General features: G+C 39.7%; 1 protein-coding gene across 2 annotated transcripts in view; it reads right to left on the minus strand.

Moving 5' to 3' along the window:
- Positions 1-14,173, minus strand: part of dcc (DCC netrin 1 receptor) — a 324,319-nt gene that overhangs the window by 211,411 nt on the left and 98,735 nt on the right. For both annotated transcript variants that reach the window (XM_025909079.1, XM_019361335.2), the window contains exon 3: positions 2,432-2,719. In XM_025909079.1, coding sequence (XP_025764864.1) covers positions 2,432-2,719 — 288 coding nt within the window. The remainder of the gene's footprint in view (positions 1-2,431; positions 2,720-14,173) is intronic.

Raw genomic sequence — 14,173 nt, forward strand, 5'->3', positions numbered from 1 at the left:
ACATCACCATCTGATAATCCCTGACCTTTAACCTCCGATTTTCTCTGATGGCTCCATTTCATAAAAACTTTACAAAGGCAAAGTTAATCAAATCTTCATGGATTAGAATGATTAAAGCTTAATCATGTGACCCATTAAAACTTCATATAGATCAAAGAGAAAAGAGGATAAAAAAAAACCATGAAAGGATTAAAGGGAAAACCTTGTCAAAGCCAGTGGCTTTGCAACACAGTGGGGAAACGCTGTATGTCACCCTTAACCAAAACTTTAGTGGACTGAAACCATCAAACTTTATACATCAAAGGTAACAAGTCAGAAATTTTTTTCTTTTTGTTTCTGCTGACACCAAAATCAGGTCGAGATATTCGCTTCACAAAGGAGAGGCATACAAGTCTTATCAAATATTGCACAACATGTGGAAATGGAAGGAAAACTGCTTCACTAAAGACTAAAAAAGCCTGACTTCATTCAGCTTACATGTTGCAACAGTTTTCTGTTTTCTGCTCTTTCACCACTCAAACTGTATGTGTGAAATGACTCAGTGTCGATTTATCTGGCAACAGATTCGGCTCAGGTAGCTGAGTCTGTGTCAAGTATCTGTGAGAATCGCACTTTACAGCCACATCTCTGCAGGATGCTGCAGAGCAGATACACAGCCTTCAAAATAAAATGCTCCGTCAGGCTTACAACAACAGTCGTGAAGTGCAATCAGAAAATATGTAGGTGATTTATATTTTGGAATTTTGCTATTATTATTATTATTATTATTATTGAAACTTCAACATTGTTTTCTTTTACATCTTTTTATTGATTAATCCGAATAAATGTATCCTCATAGGAATTTGTAGTAATAATTATTAAGAAATGTCAAATTAACAGTCATTTTTAGTTTTACTAAGTGGTTAATAATTGCTTTGTACAACATCATTTTGATGGTTGTATTAAGTTTTAAATGATGTTAATAGTGCTTTCAAAAATTGTTTAAGAAAGCTGGTGCGATATGTGGCAAAAATTCTAGAAAAAAGTCACCAAAATTGAGTCATTTTAAGGAAAGATTGTGCTTAAAATGCAAAATGTTACCCCAAGAGTATACCTGTGACAGTGCATCTCTGAAGCAGTTTTTCCATTCTCTGCATGGCTTCTAGTCAGAAGCAGAGTATTTAGTCTGCATGGAGTCTTTTATTTTGAAATTTAAATAGATGTTCTATGCCATTCTTGTATCTGACTTCCTGGTTTCTTTATCTGCTCCATGCAGCTTGATGGTTTTGCATTAAGAGATGGATACAGCGCTATCTGTGTTGCAAGGAACCACTTCTGGGACACTTCTAAAATGCACATCTTACATGGATCAGAAAACATGATATTCCTAAAGCAAAGCGGTGAAAATTCTCACTCCTGCTGTAACGCATGTATCCCGGGACAATGATTAAGGACCTTGTGGAGCCAGCTTCAACAAAACACCAGCATTTGATATCCTGGTAATGAGGATGGGCTCAGGTGATTGGTAATGAAATCTTTATTACAAACTACTATAAAATTAATAATCAATTTTTTTTTAATCATATTTGGCATTTTTCCTTCTTTATAACTTTGTTTCAGTTATATTTTATTTGTTTTGTACTTATAATTTTTGTCAGTTCTGACAAAGCTATTGTAAGTTTTTATTCATATTTGTGTAATTCTTAAAAGTAAGTTGAGTTGTGAATGGGGCTTTCTGTGTCACTGTGTGTGGTGATGAAAGAGCAGTTTAGCTGAGAGTCAATACATGTACTTTGAAATGCAAAGTACATGTGATTATCCCTCTGAAGGTCGACGCTTCGGCTGCACGGAGCCCCCGCTGGGAACGAGCGCGAGAATACTTCACCAGCTCGACTCAAAGTGGTGTTTAACTGCGGAGAGCGTGAGCTAACACGAGCTGTAATCTGAGTGATGAAGTGGACGGCGTATAGACTCGTATAATTGGATGATGTGGAGTGTACGGACCATCAGCGGCTGACAGACTCCCTGCAGACCGCGGAGAAGCTGCTCCCTCTCAGCCTGGAGACGTGTTATTAAATTCACATATATTCATTACATCACATTTCATTTTAAAATGAGACATCCAGGACTGGGAGGAAATGAACAAGAATTACTACCTGACAGAGTGATGACTGTAGGAAAAGTACAACTCACCGCTAAGTAAAAACTGCTGGTGCAGCACCTAACCATAAAAAGACTGGAAATCTAAACCAGTCCGATTAACTGTGATAATACAAACATTTGAAATATGCATCCTGTATTATACATGTTTACAAATATTGCAATGCAACAAGATAAATGAAATCAACTTAGTCTCAAAAGTTCTTTAAGCCAATGAACATTCGTCAGTGAGCCAGTAGATCAATAGATCTAAAATCATGTGTTTGGAGGCCAACAGTGTTCCATCAGTTACCTGGGAGCACACGGAGCTCTGCGTCCGTCCCCGTCCTGGTGCTGCTGGGGTTATCAGCCAGACAGCGGTATGTAGCCGAGTCCGGTGGCTGGACTCGGCTCACCTGCAGCGAACCTGATGGCAGCACAGCGAGACGGGAGTCAGGTTCAAAGGTCAGTGGCAAGTCCTCTCGGTTCTTCTGCCAGCGGATCACAGGTGTTGGGTCACCTGATACCTCGCAGCGGAGCAGGGCAGTATCGCCGAGGTACGATGAGACGGACTCAGTGGGGACGACCACTTTGAGCGGACCTGTTGGGAAATAAGAGTTTTATGAGTAAGAAAAGTTATGACAACAAGTCATTTAGTGTAAATATATACACACAGTGGATTTTGTTGAAAACTGTGTGTGAGAGTATTCAGTTTTCTCAGCATGGAGTTATCTGTCAGGCTCACCCAGAAGAAAACAAACTGAAAATTAAAGATAGAGAAAACAATCAGCAGCTTCAGGTTTTGTACACTTCAAATCAGAACTGTATAAGCGGATACTACAAGGGGAAAAGCTGCCCTGAACTGTGTACACTGCAATAAATCACTTCGTTCTTTCTTAAATAACGTATAATGTATCTAACTTCCATCATCTTGGATTTTAGTTTTTGCTGCTTCAGTGACCTTGGATTACTGACAATGAACCAGTACTTTGGTTAGAGTGCCTATCCAACTCCTAGCAGCTCTCCAGATCAGTAGAAGAACTACTCGACCAGCTGCAATCAAACATGGTGGTCTTCAGACATCCAACCGCTGGACCAGAGAGGACCTCCACAGAAATAACAAACAAGCAAGCCAGCCAGAAAGCTCAAGACACAAAGCACCGGCAACTAACTGGTTAGAATACAGAGGAGACCACAAATAAATCGATGAGGATGTCATTGTCACACACAGGAAAAAAAATACAAATGCTTAAATGAGTTATTAAATATGCCTAAAAACTATCAATTGCAAACCGTGCAGTCCAATACTTTAAATACTGTCTTTGTGGGAGAGAATATAAATAGCAAGCCGCTCTAGGTCATTTGGCACTGAGTCAGCATAAAGAAATTAAAAAGCAGTTGCAGCAACCCAGGTCACCTTTATGGATTATGCTGCCAAGTGCAAAGTTTCATGCTATGGTACATGCTTAAGTTCAGATAATCTAGAAGTATAGGGATGGCCATTTCTATTATGTTGCATTTGTACTTTGATTATTAAGAATGTGCAGTGTGGTTTCAAGAGTAAAGTGTAAAGGTTTAGGTAGCAAAGAACCACTGTGGCTGGAAGTAGAGATTAAGTAGTTAACTTCCAATCAGTGACCGTCACTCCAGCACCACCACTGCATGCCATTAACGTTGTTCTTCCTGTTCAACAGGAGTTCGTCCTTCCCACTATTGCCTGTGTCTGTCTCTCTAGTATTGTACTTTGCTTTCAATATAAACGTCTTGATGCATTCTCAATCATCCAGGAAAGTAAATCTCCAAAAGTTGAATCTGTTCATCTGGACGTAGAGTTTTGTGGGAGAAACGTTTCGTCACTCATCCAAGTGACTTCTTCAGTCTCAGCTGACTGCAGGTTTCCCCAAACCTTATAAACAGTGTTGACCTCACAGCCCATTGTTCCTTCAGTGGGCTGGTTTCAGTCATTATGCAAATGTACTGTTTATAAGGTTTGGGGAAACCTGCAGTCAGCTGAGACTGAAGAAGTCACTTGGATGAGTGACGAAACGTTTCTCCCACAAAACGCTACGTCCAGATGAACAGATTCAACTTTTGGAGACTTTCAATATAAAGCATCCTGAGCTCCTGGGTGTCGTTAATTAGTGCTCTATAAAGTTCAATCAAAGTGAATCAAGCAGGTCTTGTTTAGTCAGTGACCAGTTTGTGGTTTCTAATCACCTACATTGTCAAAGTAACCAGATGAAAAGCCTGTGTAGTCTAAATGGGACATGAAAACATTACCGTTAATACCAACAGCCTCTGCGTGAGAAACAAAAGACACAAGCAGCAGAGGTGAAGAAGAGGGGAGCTGACAGCAAAGGTTTCTCAGGTCAACAGGGAGAAAATAATAAAGACAAAGATGGAGCAGAAGAAGCAGCGAAACTCAGCGGGTGAAAATGTGAAAAACTCCAGAGAGAGTTAGACTGGGACCAGCAGGAGGACCTATGAAAGTCAGACAAGAGACGGAGAGACAGGGACAGCGCGGCCAAGCAACGTAGGGCCTGCTGTGTTCAGGACCCACATCGTTTCCCGTCTGATCAGATTCCCTTCAACAACAAACAGCCTGTAGCAACAGAAACACAGGAACGTTCTGACTGCCGGCCTCGCTCGGCTCTTACAGGGTATTTTATTATCTGAAGCTCTAGTGCAGTTGTGTTTTAATTTCAATGTGGCTGCAGGGAGCTCTGAGTAGATTAAGAAGAAGGTGCAGGAATGTCAGGAATTCAATAAAGAGCAGTGTTGTTTTCCTCTCCATTCTCTCTGAGAATGTAAAGCAGATTAATTGATTAAATGTGAATCTGAGCTTTTTGACACGCAATTCATTCAGGTCTTCATGTGGGCTCTTTTTTTCCTCCTCAAAGACACAGCTGTGAATATTGTATTCCTGACATATACTACTTTATTCATCCACTTTAGTACTTGTGTGCAGCATATCTGCTGGTTCCATGACAACAAGTCTCCAAGGGAAGTCACTATTCGAGGCAAAAGGTAGGAAATACTGTGATTATGATAAGATTAGACATCTACATAAATCTCAGAGGGGAAGAGGTTTGATCATCCATGCACTGTGACAAAAAAAAAAAGGAAGGCTGGTCACAGCATACCACATGCTGCCTGAGCAGAGGTGCACATCCACCTGGATTTATAGTGTCTTTATGATGTAAACTCTGATATATTGAAGCTATATTTACACTGCAAAGCCGTCTACAAAACCCTCACTGAGAGCAGGCTAATACACAGCATTCAAATTAGTTATATTTTCTGTTTCATAAACTAGGTAGGAAAACTTGTCTTTATTTATCCCATCGCTGTTGGGACCAGTGGAGCAGGTGTGCTCGGTTACCAGTCCAGGTGTGAGCTAGTACACTGGTCAAGGGTGACATGAATTTTAAGCTAACGTGAGAAACCATCGGTCCAGGAAGTAAACCATGCAAGAATGGGAAGAATATACAAGCTGAAGGATGATCAGGGTTTGACCTCTTTAGAAAATCACTACAATTGGTAACACAGTACAAACAGAAAACAGCTGTTCTATCATGACAGACTCAGTTTTCCACATGTACATGGGTACACCTGTAATACATGCAGGTTTTGGTTAGAGAGACAATCAAGGTTGATGTGGACCTCAGAGGATAAAAAGAACTACCAACACAAGCTGTAGTCCAAAATGGTAGAGCTGGAGTACCTCTGAGGAAACCCACAGAGATGCAGCTGAATAACAAGCACCATCACAATAGTGACACAGCAGGTGAACTAGCTTGTAGGGGAACAGAAGAGAGGAAGTGCCTGGGCTTGTTATGAGCAGCACCTGAAATTTCAAAATAAGAGCAGGTGGACTGCTGAGTAATAAATTAGTGGCTCAGGATATCGTTCTCTCAGATGGGTATTATCTGCATCCAAATATACCTGGGCCTGCCTGAGTAAATTCTCTACTTATATTTAGATTTATATATATTGTTTTTGCTATTTACTCTTCTTACTATTCTTTTAGTTTGTGATCACACAAAATGTATGAAAGAATGAAATTAGCCTAGCAGTGTCTCTAAAATCAGTTTTGTTTGACAGCTGATAAGGCCTAGTTCAAGGCCTAGTTTTTAGGTCAGTTTTCTGGCATCCCAACTGCTGAGCTTCCAGCATACATATAACATACATTCAACCATTTAGTCTCCTTAATTTCTCAAAATGTGATGTCTTAAAGGTGCATTTTAACAAGATTAAAATAACATTTTGGAGAAAGAACACCTGCTTCATGTAGAAAAAGTTTGATAGACAAGCAGTGTTTATTTTCTTGTGTTTTGAGCAAGTTTCCAAATCCCAGGAGTCCTACATTTCTGTCAGCATACACATACTCTGAAATATTTTCATCTGGAAAATGCAGTTTGGGGTCTGATTTTCTTGCGGTTTGTGTTTTTGTTTTCATGCTGGTTTGAATCGGTTTATGCTTCCCCCATTTTACCTCGACACACAAACAGCCTGGAAACCTGAACTCGGAAACAAACGTCAGCTTTCTTCTCTTTCTGTTCTGAGACATTAGAGAAGCTCCAGTTTGACTCTCGCATCGTCAGACGAGCCGCCGCTGGATACAGGGTTTCACAGCGGCGGGGACTTGAGCGGCTGTGACATCACACATATCGGAGACGACAGTAACACCGATGTGAATTTGGATTGTGCGTCTTACATAAGTTCTGCTGCTGTCGTCTCCTATATGGATCACTATGCTGCCTGCAGCTGGAAAAAAATGGCACACACACATACACAGATTCTTGTTTTTGTTACTTGCAGGGACTCGTTCCTGGAGGCGTAACCAATCCTGCTACCTGTCTAACCCACAAACCTTAAGCAACATATAAGATGTAAAACGGTGCTTTCCATTGTACTGTGTGGTCAAAGGTTAACACTGAACACAAAAAAACTGAGCCCGTATCGGGTACCCTTTGCATTTTTATTCACTTGAGCTTATTTGGCCATGACTACACTAGAATATTGTACAAGTAGGACTCCTGGGAACAGTATGAAGATTTAAGCTGACAGCAAGCCTTTGGCTTTTTTCATTGCCAGGACATATGAATATAATTTCACAAAATAAATACTGCTGTCAATCTAATTCTAGACGTAAAACACAATGATACTGTGCACATAAACCACAATAAAATGAGATTCAGAGATTCATTTACAGGGTAAAATTCAGCCTACTCCACAGCCTGTGTGGACATCTGGACTGATTAGAATAGGAGTGTTTTCTGTTCCACCAGACACTCATGAGACGACTGTGGCTGAAAAGATGTCTGTCCAGACAGAGCTTCATATTTAATCAGCTGTTGTGCCGGCTGACTGCAGTTTACGCTGGCTGGAGAATCAGTCATCCATTTTAAACCTAATAGGCAAAATTATGATTTGGGACATGTTTTGCTGCATAGCTGGTATATTCACGAACAAGGCCAACAAGTGGGGGTTTCTAAGATGTATACAGCTGTGTAAACTTTAAGGTCTGTTATGCTGTGTGAGGCATTTAACTCCGCTCATTAAACATGTGTCCCAGGGGGACAAAACTGGCCTGTCAGATCAGCATGACTGGATGAGTTTGAAATGACTGAAAATGGAAGAGAAGTTAATAATAACTCCAGTTTTACCAATAAGATTTTCTCCTAGCCTGTAACTGACTGATGCAAATGCCCTCTTCTGTTCAAATAAAGATGTGTGAATTGATTTGTCATGTATAATCACGGTTAATTGGCAGACAGATATGATTATAATCAAGTGAAATTTACAGGATGCCCTCAAATTATTTAAACGAGTACACTGAACTTATTTTTTTTGCTTTTGAAGTTTATTATTTTAAATCTTTGAATATGGCTTCATGCTTAATTGTTAATACTTGATTTCTCTAATTCAATGAAAAAGTGCAAAAACCCAAAGGATCATTAAAGTTCAGGTCATGTCACTCATCCTCCTTCAGCACTGCACACTCTAAACAAATATTAGATTAAAGTGCTCTTCTTAACTTCACATTAATGAATATTCTTAAGGCAGCTGTTTAAATTTTTACATTGTTCAACCCTTTTCTTGGTATTTTCTAGAAACTGAAATCCGATGAGCAGATTTTTTTGTTATTCCATGAGGCATTGTGTCTCTTTTCATTGGATGGGATCTCAGAACATCCTGTTTGAATTTAATAAAACTGAGCCTCATTTATCAAAAGTGAGGAGCATCAAAGGGGATCTTCAGTCAGAGATGAAATTCTGATCACAAAGAATGAAACAACAAAAGAAAATGAAGGAAAGCAGCAGGACAGAAATTCTGAGAGGACAAGAAATAGGTCAGTCTGTCGGAAGTCGGGACTGAGGAATGATGGGGAGGAATACGGAAACACTTAAAAGAAAAGAACAAACTTTGACCCTGAACTCAGCATGAAGGTACTTAAACTTCACACTGACACACACAAACACACAGTGTGTGTATAAAACCTGTGTGTATAAAAGTACATATATATATATACTAACAACCACATTTTTATGGTGGTGGCTGCTGTCTCTTGCTGTTTTCATCCTCATTACACAAATAGACCAAAATGACTCAGACTAATAATAACATGCAAATCACAGCAAACAGGCGAGGGCAGCGGAGGGATTTTGCGGGACGTTCCTGCTTCGAGTCTTCGCCTTGGGAACGATTATTATTTGCTTCTGTGGGTTGAACCTCGCTCCTCCTCACCAACATTAATTGGGACTTGCACAAATCCTCTAAGAGTTGATGGCTAATTGGGAATGGGCATGCTGGAGGCTGTTTTATCTTTACACCTCCACCACTGTGTGGCCTGAGAAATCATTTTAAACCTACCACACACACTGGTCAAATGGAAGAAAATGGATGGATGCTTACTTCAATTTTTCTGTGCTTTTTCTTAGTTGGATTTTTTTTTTTTTTTACAAATGTACAGTGTAAAATCTCACTGGAGACAAGGAATAACCTGAGTAGCTTCCATTATTAAGTGCATATAATTTAAAAAAGTGAATTTTGGTTTTACTGACCTTTTAACCTAAAGTATACACTAAGCTATTCATAAATAAGGTAAATAATGCATTTGTTCTGTTTCGGTTTTGACTTAAATTCTTGTGGAAACAATAAACAATTGACTCATGAGGGTTTATGAGCTTCATGAAAGCAGATTTGAGAGGGCTTGTGGTGCAGTCACAGTAAGTATTAACTATTCTCCTTAAATGTCACCAATACCTGAATTATTAAACAAACAACAGTAGGTTAGAGAATTGAAAAGTGAAAACCAAAAGTAAGAAATACATTACACCATGCTCCATAACAACATGGCTGACTTGACTGATTTTACAATCAAATGTATTAAACTATAATTCTTTTTTTAAACAGTATTAAACCACACTTTAAATGTTTGTTTAAGGTTTTTATAGACACTGAGTCTTACAGATATCTCAATGGTAAAATGTACCTTTTGTGTAGATAAATGAAGTTTCAGTTTAAACTCTCTTCATAAATGGGTACTCCTCATTTTGATCTGATCTCTCTCTTTTCCCAGTGTTACCACTTTATTTTACTTGGTATTCACTTTGTGTAGGTTGTCTCTTTTTTTCTTCTTTTCTCTTTCTACCATCCCTCAGCAATAGATTCGGTTTCTTTGTTCTCTCTTTTCATTCTTCAATAGAGTTTCTTCTCTGTTCAGTCTTATATGCATTCTCTCCCTCTTCCTCTGAGAGTTCAGTGTTTCTAATTAATTCCCAGTTTACAGTCATCTCTGAACACACACACGCGCACACAGCCAGACTGCTAATTGAATTTTTAAGCCTCTGCCTTTCATTAGCATTTTGCCATGTAATGCATTGTGTGCTTGCTTGAGTGTTGCCCATGTGTGTCTATGTGTGCGTTTGTGTGAATGACATGCAGGTAGGGCTGATTCATATTTTAATGTAATGCTTGAATGTGGGCTAATTGACTTTGATTGCAACATGTGTGTTTAATGATTCAGGTCAGGTTTGGATAAGAGTTTAAAATTCACAGTGAGTTCTTTCGCTGAAGTGTCTTAGGTGTGCTGCATGTCCCGCAGTGCTGTTCACCATAGCTGGAACCATTTTACCATTGCACTGGTATCAGGCAGCTCATATAACCAGTGCATTCTGGGCCAGTGCTGAGCCGAGGCAGTGCCCCACGATCTATTTTGGTGCATCAGTTTAAGCTTGACCATCTCAGCTCCACTTATTCTTTCCTCACTCACATGCCAAACAGACCATGAAATGAGCAAGTTGTCCTGTTTTCCCTCCTTATTTCATCTTGACTCAGACTTGTCTCAGCCTCCTGGAGGGGTTTGACTACACTCAGAGTCATCTTGATTTAGTAGGCGTTTTGGCATCAACTTATCTCATCCTTATGTCTTGACAATGCTGCAATATCCAGGGCAGAAAATTTTAGGGTGTCTTGAAAAGTAAGTTAATCCCCATAGGCTTTTATGTTACAAACAAAGAAACAACAACAAAAAACAACAACAAAAAAGACATCTTTGGCTCCATGGATAATTTTCACATTCTTAACAACTGCTCTGTGAGTTCATTTAGAATCTCAATATAATGTTACATTTTAGATATACGGGTGCATATACTATGCACTTATAACACACTGACACAAATAGAAAGAAAGAAAAAATGTCAGTGACTCATAAATATAACGATCATCTTTTGACTTAAAAAATGCAAAAGGAACCTGCTCCAGTTCAGCCCCCCCAGGACTAACCACGTTGCTGCTGGATGACTGCGTGCATGAGTTTGCATGTTAGAAGTCAGCAAAGAGCAAACCACTTAAAAATACGACTACTGCCAGTATGTGTCAATAAACTGCCTAACCACCAGTGTGGCAATGAAAAACCTCCAAAAGTAAAAGTATCAATGAGCTACTATACGATTAGAAATGTCTGAAACCTTGTGCAGCTGCTCTCCTTTTTAAACATGATCCAAATGGTTTAGATCTGCAATATAAATGTTAAACTTCACAAGCCACTGAATGTTATTTTTTCTGAATTTTTTTTGACTGCATTAATCTTTACCTGTTGAGATGTCACGCAGGGGTCACTTTCTGGCGTGTTGTTGCGTGACAGAATATATGATTAGTTGCATTTGTCTTAATCCCATCACACTTTCAATAAGCTGTCATACAACATAGTGCACACAGTACAGGCTGCGCAGACTGATGGTCATGGTGATGCACTAAAGCCTCAGAACTGCTTTCTATTAATGTCTTCCATAAACTGTATTGATCTTAAGCCTGGCTCCACTTACTAAATTACATTACAGGTGAATTACTTTGGTGTTATTAAGTAAATATGAACAGTAAAATAAATGGAAAAGGCAAGGGAGCGTGTGTGTGTGTGTGTTGTGCTGCTATAACTTTCAAGGAGAGGTGAAGGTGTTGTGGCCATGTTGATCTAAATGAGGGGAATTTCCTCTTCGATGTTCTTTATTCATTCAATCATCTCCTTCTATATCATTCTTCTTCTGCTCATTATTTCTTTCTTTATAGCATTCTTTATAGATTATAGTCTGACCCAGAATCCACTGACCCTGTCCATGGGGAACTGGTGGAGTAAAAGACCCATATATCTAGTTGTAGGTGTTGAGACCGCAGGGACAGATCCAAAGGGGTTAATAAAAGTTAATTTCATTAAGAAAGCCAGGCCAACAAAGCCTGAAACAAATAATAATGGGACATCACTGATAAAAGACAACCGCAACTCCGACGGGAAGGTAGTTGTAGTCGACTACACCCGGCTGAAACCACAAGATTTAATTGAGCGTGCCACAGGATTCAGTGACAGTAATCTCTGGCTGGATTGGGTGGCCCAAAATGCTAGGGAACAGCATGTAGATGATTGTGTTGCCTGTGCCACAGCTAGACCTAGGTTGTTCACTGAGCCTGTGCCACTGTATCCGGAGGACGAGTGCGGTTACAACTGTATGCTGAGGCTAACTAGAGAAGCTGTGAGCACCGGTAATTGTACCACACTGTCCAGTTTATATCGACCAATTGATAAGCGCACACAAGTAGGACCATTCATACCTAAACAAGACAATTACACGTGTTTTAAATTCTCAACAGACATAGTAAAATACACTCTGGGAGAAACTGACCCCAGTTGGTGCACCACGACACTTACGGGGAGGACCACAAATAATGTGAGTGATACAGAAAGGGGGCGTGTGTGCCATGTTTGGTGACATGTGTTGTACCTATATTCCCAACAACACCGCTCCAGACGGCTCTGTAACCAGGGCTCTGGAGGGCCTGAAAACTTTATCCAAAACTATGCATGAACATTCGGGAGTCAATAATGCACTGGAGAGCTGGATGACCTCTGTATTTGGGCAATGGAAGGGGTTGTTTATGTCTGCCATGTTTTCTCTTGCTACTTTCATAGGAATATTGGTCACAGGTTGTTGTCTCCTTCCTTGTGCCAGAAGAGTGCTGGAGAAGGTAATAGAGAGGGTTGTGGATTCGGGGCCAACCGGTCCAGGGTCTATGATGCCGTTGGTGGAGGTGGCTGAATGGACCGAGGAGTGAGACAATGTGAAGGATGTTGGACCGAGGAGTGAGACAATGTGAAGGATGTTGACCTTCTTCGAAGGTCAAAGAGGGGGAGTGTGGGAATTATATCATTTTTATTCTTCTATCTCATTTTTATTCAGCTTTGAGTAGTGGCATTTTTTGAAAACATTTATTAAACATGCAGTTTTAATCATGTTGTTACACATACTGCAAGTGTGCTCATAAAAGAGTTGGCATTCTGTTTCTGAGGGTTACAAGCTTCATGTGGCGAGGTGAAAGGTGATACAGAGTGCAGTAAGGTTAACGCCAGCACGCTTACAGACACAGACATCATGTAGATTTATTTCTAGGGTAGAGGTGAGACATATTTTTGCTTGTAACTGCATTTTGTAACTGCATAAGCAACAGTTTTTGCAGAATGTGCTCCTGATGTTCCAGAGATAAGCGAGAAGAAGAACATCAACAGGAAGACATCTGGTGCGGAGACGGTGAAAATGTCTCTTTAAGTGTGTTAAAGGTTGTCAACAAAGAAGTGTGGTGACTGTCATTAACTGTAACTTATGCATGTTATGTATCTGCTTGACGCAAGAAGGGGCGTAAACCCTGACATACAAAGACCATTTGAAGTGTGCTTTCTAGTGGAGATTTATGCTGAGGATTGTGATGGTGTATATCTTCCCACGCGTGCGTTTAATAAAATCATTGTTTTGACACATCTGGACCAGTGGTCGTTTGTCTCATCCCTCAAGCAAAAGAATTCGGGACACACTGTTGCCATTTTTTCAGTTTTTTTATACTTAAATTTTCTCTTCTGTTGTATAGAAATTTTATGTTATGTAAATACACATGTGGACAACATGCAAATATTTACTGGTTACAAAGCCCAGGTTTGAGACATACCTGTATCTGTCAGATGAAGGATAGGTCTTTCAACAATGTTGCTCTATCCTTATTTTCAAGTCCAGTGATTTCTTATTCTGTGAATGCTGGATCGCTTCTATTCTTTTTGTATCCAAGCAAAATACACAAACAAATGATGTGTTCTTACAATGCATGATGGTTGATATCAGTGGAAAAAAAACCAAAATCAGCAACCAAAAACCATGAGGCTCCACACAAGAACCCAAACTTACAACTCCAACAAATACCAGCTGGTGTGATTATGGTTGACAGTCAAAGACAAAGTCAAAAACAATCTGTGCTTTAATCTTTAATACAACTCTGAGTCTATTTATAGCATCCAAATCCCATTTCATTTGGCTACGAAAAAAATTTGAATGACTCTCTTCTTTTCTATTTTTGCACGACATACTGGAAAACCAGTCACACAACGAAAAGAAGATCAAAGACGACCCCTGAGGGACACCATGGCTTATAACAGCATGAATGTGCTGTTTATTTATTTGTTGTATATTTTAATATTAGCAGGTTCAGTGTACACGGCTAAAGTTAATAAACT

The sequence above is a fragment of the Oreochromis niloticus genome, linkage group LG7 (assembly GCF_001858045.2).
Source record: "Oreochromis niloticus isolate F11D_XX linkage group LG7, O_niloticus_UMD_NMBU, whole genome shotgun sequence".
Lineage (NCBI taxonomy): Eukaryota > Metazoa > Chordata > Actinopteri > Cichliformes > Cichlidae > Oreochromis > Oreochromis niloticus.